We start from the raw sequence: 18,293 nt of genomic DNA, 5'->3' as shown, positions 1-18,293 counted from the left end.
GGTGTTGTGGTTTGCATCTGTAGTCCCAGCTACTTGGGAGGCTGAGGTGGGAGGAGCATTTGAGCCTGGGAGGTCAAGCTGCAGTGAGCCAAGATTACACCACTGCACTCCAGACTGGGTGACAGCGAGACCTGTCTCAAAAACAAAACAAAACAGAAAAGTAACAATAAAACAAGTTATAAGAATTAGACCCCAGTCTTTTTTTATTGTCATTACTTAGGGAGCTAAAGTAGAGAAATAATAGATACAAGCAACACTGGTCATTGAAATGGCACATATACCTTGCTCTCATAAATGAAAAAAATGACATTCTAAACATTCTAATTTATGTTATCTTTTCCTTTTTTTTTTTTTTTTTGAGACAGGGTCTTCCTGTAGCCCAGGCTGAGGTGCAGTGGTGCAACCACAGCTCACAGCAGCCTAGACCTCCCCGGATCAAGCAACCCTCTCACCTCAGCCTCCTGAGTACCTGGGACCACAGGTGTGCGCCACCATGCTGGGCTAATTTTTTGTATTTGTGGTAGAAACAGGGTTTCACTATGTTGCCCAGACTGGTCTCGAACTCCTGGCCTCATGGAATCTGCCCACCTTGGCTTCCCAAAGTGTTGGGCTTACAGGTGTGAGCCACCACACCTGGCATCAGTTTCTTCTAAACATAATTATGATCCATATTGCCAAAGCCAAATAAACTTTGGTAAACCAATAAAAACAAGCTTCAAAACTGAGGACAAGATGCTTGATGGTGATAAGATATCTCATCCAAGAGATTCTTAGCAAAAATAAGAAGTAAAAGGAAGTCATAGATAAGTGAGAAGTAATAATGAACAAGAAAGAGCACTAAATGTTTAATAATGGCAAAGGGGACACAGGCAAATTATAAGATTTAAGAAATTCTACAAAGTTCTTAAATGCAAAGCCCATGAAAAGTGGTTTCTAATTCTACTGATAACACAGTAACCAAAACATTACTTCTAATATCAGCTGAGTGTAGTCTCCCAAAACCTTCCTACTTCCTTCTTATACATTTCCTTTATTTCTATGCAGTCTCCTTTTTTCTCAAAGACAACTCTTTCAAACAGAGGATACATTTTTGTTTCCTGGTCATATCACTGCATTTTATTTTTTATTTTTTATTTTTTTTTGAGATGGAGTTTCGCTCTTGTCGCCCAGGCTGGAGTGCAATGGCGCGATCTCGGCTCACTGCAACCTCTGCCTCCCGGGTTCAACCGATTCTCCTGTCTCAGCCTCCCAAGTAGCTGGGATTATAGGCACTGGCCACCATGCCCGGCTAATTTTTTGTATTTTTAGTAGAGATGGGGTTTCACCATGTTGGGCAGGCTAGTCTCAGACTCCTGACCTCAGGTGATCCACCCACCTCAGCCTGCCAAAGTGCTGGGATTACAGGCTTGAGCCACCACGCCCCGCCCATCACTGCATTTCTAAGAGTAGTGGTGGCCTAAGAAAGCCTATTTGGGCATGATAAACTGGAAATCACTTAATATATATTCCAGTAACCTTCTTTCTTAGGGTCCTGTTCATACTAATAATAGGTACCATTATGAAACATCCTCAATATTTTGAGAATTATACTACACATTTCTTCATGATCAAAAAGTATTCTTAAGATAAAGTCAAAAACTCAGAGAAGATAAGTAACCTATGAAAAGTTTTCCATAACTGGTAGGATAACGTAGAGGCAACTCAAACCCAGTTGGTAGAACTTTAAAGCCTGTATGTTATCTTCCATCACATGTCACTGTCTTTTCCGTAGTACAAACATGAATAATGGCAATGAACAGTAAACTCCAAATAAAAGGCACACGCTGGCTGACATGCACTATTACTGGCTCTGAGGGTTTCTCAGAGCAACAAAGTTCTCCTAGCCTTTGGCCATCTGTTAACTGAAAAAAAAAAAAAAAAAAAAAAATGTTGTCTAAATGATTTTTTGATAGCCCAGCAGCAAGTCTGGCATCTTTATACCAGCAAAACATCCTTGTAATCAAACTACTACTAAGAATAAAATGCATTTTAAAATTAGTAAAAGGCTATAAATATACTAATTTAGAATTTAACCAAAATTAAGTTTGCTTTCTAAGTTATCTGGTAAAAATTTTCATAAGCATTAGACATATCAAACTTAAAAACACACACACACAATTATGTAAAACAACAATCAGAAGAATTCAGTAACAACTATGTATTTAGTAACCCTATAAACACAACTATGAATCAGTTAAATTTTTTTTAACATGCATTTTAATTAGTAAGCCCCCTTTTTTCTTTTACCTGTACTGTTTTTAACTGTTGGGTCTGTAACACAGAGGGCTGAGTTGTAGTATTAATCAGTTGATTTCCTGGGGTCAATGCTGAGACACCAATGACAGGTTTCACCTCTGGCCTCCCTCCAATGGTAACTACTTTAATTTGCTGCGGTGGTAACTTAGCATCTCCTGACTGGGCCTGAGTTGTAACTTTCTGAGCCTGGGGTAGTTGGCTATGGGGTAGTGCTAAAACAATTGGTGAACCAGACTTGCCCAAAGTTGTTAAAATTAACTTCTGTCCATCTGGTTTAAGGGTCTGATTGCCAAGTTTAAGATCAGATGTCTGTGATACTTTGTTTAAAATAATCTGATTGGCTGATATAGTCACAGGAGTCTGAGCACCAAGTTTTTGAAGGCCACTTGGAAAAGCTGGTTTCACTGTGGTATTAGAATCTGCTTTAGTAATTGTGGTATTCACTGCAACTTGGTTAGTGTGGTTACTGTACACTGTGATTGGTTCCGTGGAAATGGGCGTGGCTGTAGAGTCACCAGTAGAATTTATGTTGCCAATTTCTTCCAGTTCTGTCTCCATGGGAATTGGGGATGAAACAATAACAGCCTCAATACTATCATCATCCACTAAAGTTATACCAGTGTCCATTATTTCCTCTGGAAGCAAACTATTCACCTCAGCTGGCACCACCTCCATGATCGTTCTCCCGCTAGAAAGTTGATCAGGCACTGTAATAAAAGTTGAAAAATGAACAAGTTACTAGGTTTCAAAAGATGTAAGAAAAAAATTCAAAAAAATGCAAATGGCAAAATGACAATTTTTAAATTGATATATAATTGAATGAAGAATATTCCTGATGCTTATCTGGGTTAAATCATGTTAACACATCCTCAACCTGCAAGAATCTGTAATATAAGTCATATGGAACACAAAACTAGAAGCAAACATTCTTACTCTCGTCTCAATCCACAGGTATCTTGCACTCAGGCAACACTAAGTCACATAATCACATGAAACTCCTTCCCAGTGCCCTCTAATAAAATTTGTAATCTTTGATGTATCTGATCTTATTTCTACCCAGATTTTTTTCCTCTCATTGACAGACCTGAAAACTGCTGATTCACACAAGGAAATAAATATTTAAATATCAACATATTGTAAAATACATTCAAATCTCCAGTGAGCTAGGTCCTAATATGAGTGTACTATCCCACTTAAAAATCCATTAAATACCCAAATTAATGTTAAAGGAGTTTCTAGAGTAATATATCTCAGCAATTGCAGATCAAATAGCATTTGTGGTCCAACTTTGACCAACTAGCTTCATACCAGGGAAATTTTTATTTGGAAAGAAGATTCTCAAACCCTCCTTGGCCATTTACTTACTTACTTACTTATTTATTTATTTATTTATTTATTTATTTATTTATTTATTGAGATGGAGTCTCGCTCTGTTGCCAAGTAATTGATTGATTGATTGATTGAGACAGAGTCTCGCTCTGTTGCCAAGGCTGAAGTGCAGTGGCACAACCTCGGCTCACTGAAACCTCTGCTTCCCAGGTTCAAGCGATTCTCATGCCTCAGCCTCCTGAGTAACTGGAATTACAGGTGCCTGCCACCATGCCAGGCTAATTTTTGTATTTTTAGTAGAGACAGAGTTTTGCCATGTTGGCCAGGCTGGTCTCGAACTAACCTCGGGTGATCCACCTGCCTCAGCCTCCCAAAGTGCTGGGATTACAGGCGTGAGCCACCATGCCTGGCCATCCTCAGCCATTTAAAGTGTCAAAAAGAACCATTTAAGAGATGTACGGCCAATCCCCATGAAGAAAAAAAAGTAATAATCATAAAGCAGATTATGAAAAACTTCGAGCTGTGGTACTTTTAGCCGAAGGTCTGCAGAACTTCCAATAAAGGAATCAATTTTATTATCTTCATGTATAAAAGACAGCACATCATGTTTATGACAGATTAAATAGCAGTGAGTTATTTGCCCAGAGAACATCAAAGATCCATAGGAACCTAATCATTGTTTTTGAGACGGAGTCTCGCTCTTGTTACCCAGGCTGGAGTGCAGTGGTGCAATCTCAGCTCACCGCAACCTCCGCCTCCCAGGTTCAAGCGATTCTCCTGCCTCAGCCTCCCAAGTAGCTGGGATTACAAGCATGTGCCACCACGCCCAGCTAATGTTTTGTATTTTTAGTAGAGACGAGGTTTCTCCATGTTGGTCAGGCTGGTCTCAAACTCCCAACCTCAGGTGATCTGCCCACGCTGGCCTCCCAAAGTGCTGGGATTATAGGTGTGAGCCACTATGCCCGGCCTCCTTTTTTTAAATATAAAAATACATCACCCTGGCTGGGCGTGGTGGCTCACGCCTATAATCTCAGCACTTTGGGAGGCCGAGGTAGGCAAATCACGAGGTCAAGAGATAGAGACCATCCTGGCCAAAATGGTGAAACCCCGTCTCAACTAAAAATACAAAAATTAGCTGGGCATGGTGGCGTGCACCTATAGTCCCAGCTACTCAGGAGGCTGAGGCAGAAGAATCACTTGAACCTGGGAGGCAGAGGTTGCAGTGGGCCAAGATCGTGCCACTGCACTCCAGCCTGGCAACAGAGCAAGACCCCATCTCAAAAAAAAAGATACAACACCCATGCAAAATTAACACACAAGTAGCAAATTACGACTACTAGCATTGGCAAATACTACTAGTGCCAAAATAAACCATCATTATTGAGTGCTTACTATACAACAGTGATGACGTAATTTAATTTATTCTCATAATAACTCAGAAATGGGAATCATCATTATCCCTGTTTTATAGATGAGGTCATTTAGAAAGGTTAATTTGCCTAAGGTCACATAGCTAGTAAATGGTAGAGCCAGGACTCTAGCTCAGGTTTTTAAGATGCCACAGTTAATAATCTTGGCTGGGCACACTGGCTCTTGCCCGTAATCCCAGCACTTTGGGAGGCCGAGGTGGGCAGATCACCTGAGGTCAGGTGTTCGAGACCAGCCTGGCCAACATGGCAAAACCCCATCTCTACTAAAAATACAAAAATTAGCTAGGCATGGTGGTGGGTGCTTGTAATTCCAGCTACTCAGGAGGCTGAAGCACAATAATTGCCTGAAGCCAGGAGGCAGAGGTTGCAGTGAGCCAAGATCGTGCCACTGCACTCCAGCCTGGGCAACACAGTGAGCCTTTGTCTCAAAAATTTTTTTAAAAAGATGCCACAGTTAATAATCTTAATCCCAAAATTATATTCCCTTAAATTTTGCCATTGGTGTTTTAAAACAGGGAAAAAATAAGTCTACTTTTCTAAGAAAAAAAAAAAACAAAAAACAACAAACGGGATACATGTACAGAACATGCAGGTTTGTCACACAGGTATACATGTGCCATGGTGGTTTGCTACACCTGTTGACCCATCCTCTAAGTTCCCTCCCCTTGACCCCAACCCCCGACCAGAACATAATGTGTGTTGTTCCCCTCTCTGTGTCCATGTGTTCTCATTCTTCATCTCCCACTTATGAGTGAGAACATGCAGTGTTTGGTTTTCTGTTCCTGTGTTAGTTTGCTAAGAATGATGGCTTCCAGCTTCATCCATGTCCCTGCAGAGGACATGATCTCATTCATTTTTATGGCTGCATAGTATTCCATGGTGTATAAGTGCCAAATTTTATTTATCCAGTCTATCACTGATGGGCATTTGGGTTGGTTCCATGTCTTTGCTATTGTAAATAGTGCTGCAATAAACATATGTGTGCATGTGTCTTTATAGCAGAATGATTTATATTCCTTTGGGTACATACCCAGTAATGGGACTGCTGGGTCAAATGGTATTTCTGGTTCTAGATCCTTGAGGAATCACCATACTGTCTTCCACAATGGTTGAACTAATTTACATTCTCATGAACAGTGTAAAAGCGTTCCAATTTCTCCACAGCCTCGCCAGCATCTATTGTTTCTTGACTTTTTAATAATCGCCATTCTGACTGGCATGAGATGGTATCTCATTGTGGTTTTGATTTGCATTTCTCTGATGATCAATGATGTTGAGCTTTTTTTCATGTTTTTTGGCCACATAAATGTCTTCTTTTGAGAAGTGAGTCTGTTCTATCACTAAAGATTAGTTTGTCTTTTTGCTCATTCCAGAACTTCATTTAAATTGAATAATATATTATGTACTTATGACATAAAGCAATCATATGGTATGAGTTTTTTCTCTCAGCATGCTTTTGAGTTTTATCTTTGTTGTTTTACTTATTAGTAGTTCTATTCCTTTTTACTGCTGAGTAATATTCCATTCTACAAATCGACCACAATTTGTATATGCATTCGTCTGTTAATGGACATTTGGACTGTTTCCAGTCTGGAACTATGATGAATAATTCTGCTATAAACTGCTATAAATATTTAGGTTCAAGTTTTTTCAGAAAATATGTTTTTCATTTCTTTTGAGTAAATATCTAGAAGGAGATCTGGCAATTCCTTCTAGGTGAATCACATAGTAAATTTATTTTTAATTCTGCATGAAACTGCTAAACTATTTCCCAACTTAGCTGTACCATTTTATACACCCTCCAGCAATGTATGAGAGTTCCAGCTGCTTCACAGCCTCACCAACAATTGGTATTGTCAGTCTTTTGTTGGTCTTTTTAACTCCAGCCATTCTAGTGTATGTGAAACGATATCTCCTGTGTTTTTAATTTGCAATTCCCAGATGATTAATGACTCTAGCCTCTTTTCATGTGCATATTGTCTGTCTGTATATTTTCCTTTGACAAGTTCCTGTTAAAGTCTCTGTCATTTGTTTTTCTTTTAAAAATACTGGGTTTGGCCGGGCCTGGTGTCTTATACCTGTAATCCCAGCACTTTGGGAGGCCGAAGCGGGCAGACCACAAGGTCAGGAGATCGAGACCATCCTGGCTAACATGGTGAAACCCCATCTCTACTAAAAATATAAAAAATTAGCCGGGTGTGGTGGTGGGTGCTTGTAGTCCCAGCTACTCAGGAGGCTGAGGCAGGAGAATGGCGTGAACCCAGGAGGCGGAGCTTGCAGTGAGCTGAGATCGCACCACTGCACTCCAGCCTGGGCAACAGAGCCAGACTCTGTCTCAAGAAAAAAAAAAAAACACCAGGTTTACAGTCTTATTGAATTGGATGAACTCATTACATATACTGCAAAGTCACCAGCCACTTATAACATCTTAAAGGACTCACTAGGGTTTTGGGACCCCAAAGTACTAGCACTTCTTTATGTGGCTCTTCCTGATCAAAGAATCCCCTCTGGCACTCACGGGAATTCACAGCACAAGCATGTAAAAGTATCAACATCAAATATACATCAGCAATGACAATCACAACAACAATATACAACAAAGGGCTCCACTCACAATGTCACACTAGCTTTCTTCCCCACACCCCAAGAGTTGAATCTGGATACTACCCCCAAGGAATGATGACTTAGTTCCTATATCCAACAGAACCATAAAAGTTTGACTCCTTCCTCTCCCTGAAGTTCTTCCAGCATATTTAGACATATGGGTATGGCCTTTGGTCCCCATAAGGACACACAGACATCAGCCCAACCCCTATTAATCTTTCTCTTTAAAGCACCTGAAATTAAAGAGTAGGAGGAGGGAGAGGTCAGGCCACAGAGGGAGACTGTGGCTCCACAGGAGTAAGCAAAGCTTGAATTTACTTTCATTTTCAAGCATTAACCCCTGCAGCTCAACCAAACTTCTAAGGTTCTGAATCCACCTAAAGCTCTATATCCTTATTGTGGGCACCGTATGTTCTGCTTTGAGGGCTCCTTAACTCAGCAGCTATAGCCACATTGCCTTTCAGCAAAGCAGGGGTCATGAAGTTGAGTGTACAACAACCAAAGCACCATTCAGGTGGTATGTTTCAATCTTACCTCTCAACTCAGCCTCTAAATTATTCATTAACAGGTAAAACAGTGGAGGACTTTCATTCTCCCCATCCTCACTGCCCTTGCCCACCACCTGGGTGAGACCATTCACTAACAGATGCCAGAGAGAATTTTCATATCTCCTAACCTAGCCCAAGAGGCCCTCATCCTTCCTCCTTCAGAATGCCATGCCTGTCAGCACCCCATCCTCATGGCCAAAACTATCAAGAACTGTGAGGGTCTGAGACTTTCAACTCTCTCTGAAAGCTAATAAAGTAGCCTAGTAATCTTCCATGGATACCAGCAGGAGACACAGTAGTCATGTGTCAGAGACAAAAGGACTTTTGACCCACAGTACAGCAAGGAACATGAGCATCATGTGTGTATCAGTTCTCCCATATCCCCCAAGTCCCACAGGGAAGACACAGGGGGGTCCAGGTAGATGCCACACATGCAGTAGGTTTGCATCATAACTTAGGAACCCTGAGCTTAGGGAACAAAATCTTTTTTTTTTTTTTGAGACAGAGTCTCACTTGGTTGCCCAGGCTGGAGTACAGTGGCGTGATCTCGGCTCATTGCAAGCTCCGCCTCCCAGGTTCTTGCCATTCTCCTGCCTCAGCCTCCTGAGTAGCTAGGACTACAGGTGCCTGCCACCACGCCCAGCTAATTTTTTGTATTTTTAGTAGAGACGGGGTTTCACCATGTTAGCCAGGATGGTCTCAATCTCCTAACCTCGTGATCCGCCCGCCTCGGCCTCCCAAAGTGCTGGGATTACAGGCGTGAGCCACCGCACCCAGCCAGGGAACCCAAATCTTTTATAATGGGCCAAAGCAAACCTGCTCTTTGCCCAGAGGGAGATATTATCTTTATTATACTGGACAATAAGCAAATCTGCCCTTTGCCACAGAGGGAGATGCTGTATCATCCTAGGCTGTTTGCTATACAGATATCCTTGAAAAGATCATTTAAAACAAAAGGGCTGTTGCTGCCTCACTGGTAAGAGGTACAGAAATGCAAGGACCCATGGAGAAGCCAGGTGCAATGGCGTGCACCTGTAGTCCCAGCTATTCAGAAGGATGAGATGGGAGGATCGCTTGAGGCCAGAAGTTCAAGGCTGCAGTGCACCACTGTACTCCAGCCTAGGCAACACAGTGACAGCCTGTCTCTTAAGGAAAAAAAAAAAAAAAGACCCATGGAAAATTGTCTCCCAAATAACTATATCTTATTTATGTTAGCAATGTTGTGCACTTTAAATATATAGGTCTCATACATATTTTGTTAAATTTATCCTTAAGTATTTCATGTTTTTTTGATGTTGATATAAATGGCACTTTTTTCCATTTTCCAATTGTTTACAAGTATGTACAAATAAAACTGATTTTTGTATATTGTCCATATATCCAACAACCTAGCTAAACTCACTTATTAATTCTGATAGTTTTCAGTATAGATGCCTTAAGATTTTCTACAAATACAGTCCATGTTGCCTGTAACATCTATATTTCCTCCTTTCCAATCTGCATGTTTTATATTTCTTTTCCCTTACTATACTTGCTAGGACCTCCAGGAAAATGCTGACTAAAGTGGTGACAGCAGACATACTTGCCCTGTTCCTAATCTTATCTGTTAGTTATAGGTTTCCATAGATTTTCTTTACCAGGTTGAGAAAGTTTACTTCTTTCCCAATTTGATGAGGTTTTAAAAAAAATCATAAAAGGATGTTTAATTCTATCATATGCTTTTTCTGCAACTAGTGAGAAAATCGTATGGCTTTTCTTTTTTTAATCTGTGAATTACATTAATTTTTGATTAAGTTAATTTTGCATTCCTGATATGAACCCCACTTGATCACGTCTTATAATTTGTATATATTGCTAAATTATATTTTGCTAATATTTTGTTAAACATTTTTGTTATGTTAATGAGGGATATTGATCTGTAGTTTTCTTTTCATTTTATAGTGTCTGCCTGGAGATAATGCTAGCCTAATAAAATGAATTGGAGTGTGTTCTTATTTTTCAGGAAAAGTTTGCACAGAAGTGTCTCTATTTCCTCCTTAAATATTTGCTAAAATTCACCAGTAAAGCCATCTAGATATAAAGCTTCCTTGTGGGAAGGTTTTCAACTATAAATTCATTTCCTTTAGCAGATGTAGGGCTATTCAGATTATCTTTCTTCCCAAGTAACCTGGGATATTTGATAGTTTGTGTCTTTGAAGGAATTTGTCTATTTCCTCTAAGCTGCCAAATGTAGTAGCACAAAGTTACATGTAATATTCTTTTAATATCTGCAGGATCTGTAGAAATGTCCTCTCTTCATTCCTCGTAGTGGTAAACTGTCTTCTCTCCTTTTATTCTTGATTAGCTGAGATTATCCATTTTATTGACCTTTACAAAGAACCATTTTTGGACCTGGCATGGTGGCTCACACCTGTAATCTCAGAACTTTGAGAGGTCAAGATGGCTCATTTGTGGCCACGGGTTTGAGACCAGTCTGGACAACATATCAAGATCCCACTTCAACAAAATGAAGACAAAAATTAGCTGGGTGTGGTAGGGCCTGCTTGTAGTCCTAGCTCACACTCCCTTGACTTGGAGGCTGTAGCAAGCAAACCACGACACAGTGGCGTGAACACGGCTCACTGAAGCGTCAAATTCCCAGGCTCAAGCAATCCTCTTCCCTCAGCCCCGCAAGTAGCTGGGACTACAGGCATGCACCACAATGTCTGGCTTTTGTTTTGTAGAAATGAGGTTTCACCGGCCGGCACGGTGGCTCACTCCTGTAATCCCAGCACTTTGGGAGGTCGAGGCGGGTGGATCATGAGGTCAGGAGATTGAGACCATCCTGGCTAACATGGTGAAACCCCGTCTCTACTAAAAATACAAAAAATTAGCCAGGCATGGTGGTGGGTGCCTGTAGTCCCAGCTACTCAGGAGGCTGAGGCAGGAGAATGGCGTGAACCCAGGAGGAGGAGCTTGCAATGAGCCAAGATCACGCCACTGCACTCCAGCCTGGGTGACAGAGCAAGACTCCATCTCAGAGAAAAAAAAAAAAAAAGAAAAGAAATGAGATTTCAGCACATTGCCTAGGCTGGTCTCAAACTCCCGAGCTCAAGTGATCTGCCCAGCTTGGCCTCTCAGCATGCACCACTGTGCCTGGCCCATTTTTTATTTAAATTAACTATTATCTTTACCTCTTTGCTTCTGTTTGATTTGTTCTTCTTTTTCTAGAATCTTTTTTTTTTTTTTCTTGTTGCCCAGGCTGGAGTGCAATGGTGCAATCTTGGCTCACCACAACCTCCACCACCTGGTTCAAGCGATTCTCCTGCCTCAGCCTCCCAAGTAGCTGGGATTATAGGCATGCGCCACCACACCTGGCTAATTTTTTGTATTTTTAGTAGAGACAGGGTTTCTCCATATTGGTCAAGCTGGTCTCAAACTCCAGACCTCAGGTGATCCGCCTGCCTCGGCCTCCCAAAGTGCTGGGATTACAGGGGTGAGCCACCACGCCCGGCTAGAATCTTAAGATGGAAGCACAGATCAGGGTTCACCAAACTAATAAATGATGCCCATGGTCTTTATGTATTGCTTCCTACCTAAAAGTGGTTTTTTGTTTGTTTGTTTTTGAGACAGAGCCTCACTCTGTCACCCAGGCTGGAGTGCAGTGGCATGATCTTGGCTCACTTCAACCTCTGCTTCCCGGGTTCAAGTGACTCTCCTGCCTCAGCCTCCCAAGTAGCTGGGATTAGAGGTGCATGCCACCATGCCGGCTACTTTTGTACTTTTAGTAGAGATGGGGTTGCACCATGTTGGTCAGGCTGGTCTTGAACTTCTGATCTCAACTGAGCCACCTACCTCAGCATCCCAAAGTGCTGGGATTATAGGCATGAGCCACTGCGCCCGGCCTGATATTTACATTTTTAAATGGTTGGGGCGAGGGGGAATATGACAGACTTACATGACTTACAAAGCCTCCAATATTTGCTACCTGGACCTTTACACAAAAAGTCTGTCAACTCCTGGTTTAAATGATTGATCGATTTTAAAACTTTCTTCTTTTTTACAGTAAGCCTTTAATATGAAAACTTTTCCCCAAAGCTCTTTAGATATATTCCATTAATTTCAATATGTTTTTATTATCATTCACTTCAAATGTTTTCTAATATTGCTTGTGATTTCACCTGACACATGGATAATAAAGAAGTGTGCCATTTAATTCCCAAGCACTTGGAGATTTTCTAGCTCGCTATTATTATTGATTACTAATTTAATTATAGTATTGTCAGAGAACATAATACTCTGTAACATTCTCATCATTTGAAATTAGAGACTTATTTTTTGACTCAGTATACGGTCTCTCTTGGTGAATGTTCCTTGTGCATTCTAAAAGAATTTTTTTTTTTTTTTTTTTGAGACAGAGTCTCACTCTGTTGCCCACGCTGGAGTGCAGTGGCGCAATCTGGGCTCACTGCAACCTCCACCTCCCTGGTTCAAGCAATTCCCCTGCCTCAGCCTCCCAAGTAGCTGGGATTACAGGTGCATGGCACCACACCCAGTTAATTTTTTTGTATTTTTAGTAGAGACAGGGTTTCACCATGTTGGCCAGACTGGTCTCAAACTCCTGACCTTAGGCAATCTGCCCTCCTTGGCCTCCCAAAGTGCTGGGATTACAGGCATGAGCCACCTTGCCCAGTCAAGAACATTTTTTTTAATAGTTGCTGAGGGTAGTATTCTATTTATGTCAGTTAGCAAAAGCTGGTTGATACAGTTATTCAGATCTTTGGTATCCTTAATAAATTTTTAGGGCGTTAAAATCCCCAAATATGGTGGTGGATTTGTCTATGTCTCCCCTTCTGCACATTTTTGCTTCATATATTTTGAAGTTCTGTTGTCAGAAGAACATACATTTTTACCCGTCCTGTTAAAAGAGACTGAGAATTATAGGAGTGGGACTCTCCCTTTGAACTAGGAGCAAAGTCCAAACTTCTAACAAGAAAAGGTCTGGGCCAGGTTTAGTGGCTCACGCCTGTAATCCCAACACTCTGGGAGGCCGAGGCAAGAGGACTGCTTAAGTCCAGGAGTTGGAGACGAGTCTGGGCACAACATGGTGAGACCTTCTCTACAAAAAAAAAAAAATTGTTTTAAATTAGCCAGGCGTGGTAGAGCATTGTCTAAAGTCCTAGCTACTCGGGAGGCTGAGACAGGAGGAAAGTGTAATCTCAGAAGTTTGAAGCTGCAGTGAGGTATGATAGTGCCACTGTACTCTGGCCTGGGCGACTGGGTAAGATCCTGTCTCTGGGGGGAAAAAAATTAATTTAATTTTTTTTTAAAAAAGGTCTGATTGGTTTGGCCAGAGTCTATGTAATAGAGAGAGACTATTCCAGAGCCAGGACAGCTCATAAACCACAGAACAGAATATAGATGACTGTCTTATTATTATACATCCTTATCTCTTTTTTTTTTTTTTTTTTTTTTTTGAGACGGAGACTCGCTCTGTCACCCAGGCTGGAGTGTAGTGGCGCAATCTCAGCTCACTGCAACCTCTGCCTCCAGGGTTCAAGCAATTCTCCTGCCTCTGCCTCCCAAGTAGCTGGGAGTACAGGCGCGTGCCACCACACCCGGCTAATTTTTTGTATTTTTAGTAAAGACAGGGTTTCACCGTGTTAGCCAGGCTGGTCTAGATGTCCTGACCTCGTGATCCACCTACCCGCCTTGGTCTCCCAAAGTGCTGGGATTACAGGCATCAGCCTCTGCTCCTGGCCTCCCTATTTGTGTCAATCAGGGTCACATGCAGGGCATAGTGGCCTATGCTAAAAGAAAGTTTCAGGGCCAGGCACGGTGGCTCACACCTGTAATCCCAGCACTTTGAGAGGCCAAGGTGGGTGGATCACCTGAGGTCAGGAGTTCGAGACCAGCCTGACTAACAGGGAGAAACCCCATCTCTACTAAAAATGCAAAATTAGCTGGGTGTGGTGGCGCATGCCTGTAATCCCAGCTACTCGGGAGGCTGAGGCAGGAGAATTGCTTGAACCTGGGAGGCAGAGGTTGCGGTGAGCCGAAATCATGAGCAAAACTCTGTCTCAAAAAAAAAAAAGAAAGTTTCAAAAGGACTGGGCATGGCAGGAAAGGGTTTGTCCACACAGTTACGTGATCCATCATGCTATTTTATCTCTTAGGAACGGACATGCAACCTCATCGTCACCATGTTGAAGGCCACTCCAAGAAAATAGAGGCTCTTCATAGGCTAAAAAAGCTGAGAAGCTTTAGTTCACCTCACCTGTAGGAGGGGTTACCTGTGAAGGTACGGTAGAGAAAGAATCCAGAACATACAATGCATTCCCCTATGCTTCCAATATTTATTTATTTATTTTTTGAGACGGAGTCTCACTCTGTCACCCAGGCTGGAATGCAGTGGCATGATCTTGGCTCACTGCAACCTCTGCCTCCTGGGTTCGAGATTCTCCTGTCTCAGCCTCCCAAGTATCTGGGACTACAAGCATGTGCCACCATGCCCGGCTAATTTTTGTATTTTTAGTAGAGATGGGGTTTCACCATGTTGGCCAAGCTGGTCTCGAACACTTGACCTCATGATCCGCCCATCTCAGCCTCCCAAAGTGCTGGAATTACAGGCGTGAGCCACCACGCCCAGCCTCTTCCAATATTTTTAGTTCATAAAAGAAAAGTTCTAAAGGCAAAGTATGTTCTAGAAGCCAATAAAATGAGTTTTCCCCCAACACAGTTGAATGGTTAAATGGTTTAAGTCTGGTGAGAGTTAAACAGTCACCCATTTAGAAAAGTCTGATTTTTACATTTGTCTTAATGTGTTAGGGAAAAAAAAAAAAAGTAGCTAAAATAGGACTGCCATCCTCATCTCCACTGGCCCAGGTACTCTATCCCATTACCCTGGTATTTCCATCAGAGCATATATCACAATCAGAAGTATCTTGTTTATTTGTTTATACTTTTATTGTCCCTCCTCAACTTCTTTAGAATGCAAGGCCACACAAAGACAGGAACATATTTGTCTTCATCACTACTGAACCCCCATCCCCTGTGCCTATAACAGAGCTGGCAAATATTTACTGTGTATAAATCTGAACAATGAATAATCATAGAGAAGGAGTGTCACCTAAACTCTAGAATTATTTACACTGGACTTTGAAAATAACTTTCGTCAATTTGAGTAGGATAGGTTTATATAATGCTCTGGGACTTCACAACACTTTAAATAAAATAAACCCATATCGTCATAAGGTACATTAACAAGCTGAGAAACTCCTTTCAAATAAGTTTTTAATACTCAAATTTAGCTTTTAACCAATATCCTCTGCAATTACATTCCATCTTTAAATCTACAAGGTTCTATTAGTTTTTAACTAGCTTATACTTTTTATCAGTCATTTAATTAATAAAATACTTCTTGCTTCCTAACTTTGAGGAGGGCATTATGGGAAATTAATCAAAGACCTTGCCCTCAAAGAGCCTAGAAATAAATAGATGACTAACATGATCACAGTTATATTTTGGGAAGATTAACCTCATCTGAGGATTTTGGAGGCAGGGAGACCAGTTGGAAGGCTATTGTAGTAATTATAATTAGTTCAAGATACAGATAAATGCTAGATATGATTTAGGATGGTGACAATGAAAAAGAAGTGAATTCAATACGAAATAAAAAATACTGTAATCCCAGCACTTTGGGAGGCCAAGGAGGGTGGAACACCTGAGGTCAGGAGTTTGAGACCAGCCTGGCCAACATGGTGAAACCCTGTCTCTGCAAAAATAAAAAAAAATTAGCCGGGCATGGTGGTTCGCTCCTATAATCCCAGCTACTCGAGAGGCTGAGGCAGGAGAATCACTTGAACTCAGGAGGCAGAGGTTGCAGTGAACCAAGATTGCGCCACTGCACTCCAGCCTGGGCAAGAAGAGTGAAACTCCATCTCAAATAAATAAATATATATATATATATATATATATATACACACACAAAATGACAAATACTCTATGCTTTTACATTTTATACATTACTATTGCAGAAACACTGTTCTTTTCTAGTTACAGGAGAAGAAAAATCCAGATGAACAGCTGTTTTCATTCTTGTACATAAAGTACTGACATACCACTGCATTACAGATGAGCAAGTAATTTTGGGGATATTTAAAAATAAATAATCTGGGACAGGTGCAGTGGCTCACGCCTGTAATCCCAGCACTTTGGGAGGCTGAGGCGGACAGATCGTGAGGTCAGGAGTCCAAGACCGGCCTGGTCAACACAGTGAAACCCCGTCTCTACTAAAACTACAAAAAGTAGCCGGGCATGGTGCTACATGCCTATAGTCCTGGCTACTCAGGAGGCTGAGGCAGGAGAATTGCTTGAACCCAGGAGGTGGAGGTTGCAGTGAGCCGAGATAGCAGCATTGCACTCCAACTCGGGCGACAGTGCGAGACTCCATCAGAGAAAGAAAAGAAAGAAAGGAAGGAAGGAAGGAAGGGAGGGAGGGAGGGAAAGAAAAGAGAGAAAGAGAGAGAAAGAAAGAGAGAGAGAGAAAGAAAGAGAGAAAGAGAGAGAGAAAGAAAGAGAGAGAGAAAGAAAGAAAAGAAAGAAGGAAGGAAGGAAGGAAGAAAGAAAGAAAGAAAGAAAGAAAGAAAGAAAGAAAGAAAGAAAGAAAGAAGGAAAGAAAAGAATCTGAGTGTTTAGTTGACCTTTGAACAGGGTCCACTTACACGCATTTTTTTCCATAAATATATTAAATATTTTTTGGAAATTTGTGGCAATTTGAAAAAACTCGCTGATGAACCATGTCACCACCTAGAAATATCAAAAAAATTTAAGAAAAAGTTTGATATGTCATGAATGCATAAAACATATATAAACATTGTGTTTTATAATTTACTACCATAAAATATATAAATTATAAAAAGTTACAATGTATAAAAACTTACACACACAAACAAATTATATCTTTTGCAGTGGAGAGAAATGTAAACAAAGATGCACTATTAAATCAAAACCACAAAAAAGTAACTGTAGTACATACTATACTATTGTAATAATATTGTAGCCACCTCCTGTTGCTACTGCTGCGAGCTCAAGTGTTACCACTAATTGTCTGTTTCCACATGAGCAGTTCCTCCTTCCAGTAAATTGTGTATTGCAGTAAAAGGTGATCTCCCATATTTTTCATTATGTTTAGTGCAATACTGTAAAACTTGAATAACACTAGGAGACCCATATGAAGTGCCACTAATGATGCTAGAAGTGCTCCCAAGAAGCAGAGAAAAGTATGACATTACAAGTAAAAGTTTAACAGCTTGGTAAGTACTGTAGATTGAGGTCTACGGCTGCAGTTGCCCAACATTTCAAGATAAATGAATCCAGTGTAAAGACCATTATAAAAAAAGAAATTGTTAAGCCATCACTGCAGTTACACCAGCAGATACGAAAACCTTGCACTTTTAGCAAAATATTTTTTTGTCTAATATTGAAAATGCAGCCTTTGGCCAGGTGTGGCCAAAGTGCTGGGATGGGGCTCATGCCTATAATCCCAGCACTTTGGGAGGCTGAGGCAGGCAGATCACTTGAGGTCAGGAGTTTAAGACCAGCCTGGCCAATATGGTGAAACCCTGTCTCTACCAAAAAATACAAAAATTAGCTGTGCATGGTGGTACGCACCTGTGGTCCCAGCTACTTGGGAGGCAGAGGTGGGAGAATAGCTTGAATCCGGGAGGCGGAGGCTACAGTGAGCTGAGATCGCACCACTGCACTCCAGCCTAGGTGAACAGGGCGAGACTCTGTCTCAAAAAAAAAAAAAAAAAAAAAAAGTCAAGAAAACAGGAGAAGCAGCTTCCGGTGACCAAGAATTCCTAGGTGCCATTAAGAAAATCATTGAGGAGAATGGATATCTGCCCAAACAGGTTTTTTGTTTTGTTGTTTTCTGAGACAGTGTCTCACTCTGTCACCCAGACTGGAGTGCAGTAGCATAATCAGAGCTCACTGAAGCCTCAACCTCCTGGGCTCAAGTGATCCTCACACCTTAGCCTCCTGAGTAGCTGGGACCACAGGTGCATGCCACCACACCTGGCTAAATTTTTAAAATTTTTATAGAGAT

At 41.3% G+C, this 18,293-nt stretch overlaps 1 protein-coding gene across 6 annotated transcripts in view; it reads right to left on the bottom strand.

Annotated features, from left to right (window-relative positions):
- The window catches only part of LIN54 (lin-54 DREAM MuvB core complex component), a 91,830-nt gene that overhangs the window by 60,326 nt on the left and 13,211 nt on the right, over positions 1–18,293 (bottom strand). For 3 of the 6 annotated variants that reach the window (XM_032148804.2, XM_058433274.1, XM_032148763.2), the window contains exon 2: positions 2,287–3,002. In XM_032148804.2, coding sequence (XP_032004695.1) covers positions 2,287–2,970 — 684 coding nt within the window. In that variant the 5' untranslated portion in view covers positions 2,971–3,002. The remainder of the gene's footprint in view (positions 1–2,286; positions 3,003–18,293) is intronic. The other 3 variants (XM_032148874.2, XM_058433282.1, XM_032148883.2) reach the window with 1 other exon arrangement.

Source organism: Hylobates moloch, unplaced genomic scaffold (genome assembly GCF_009828535.3).
Source record: "Hylobates moloch isolate HMO894 unplaced genomic scaffold, HMol_V3 SCAFFOLD_2, whole genome shotgun sequence".
NCBI lineage: Eukaryota > Metazoa > Chordata > Mammalia > Primates > Hylobatidae > Hylobates > Hylobates moloch.
This window is presented reverse-complemented; position numbering and strand designations above follow the sequence as displayed.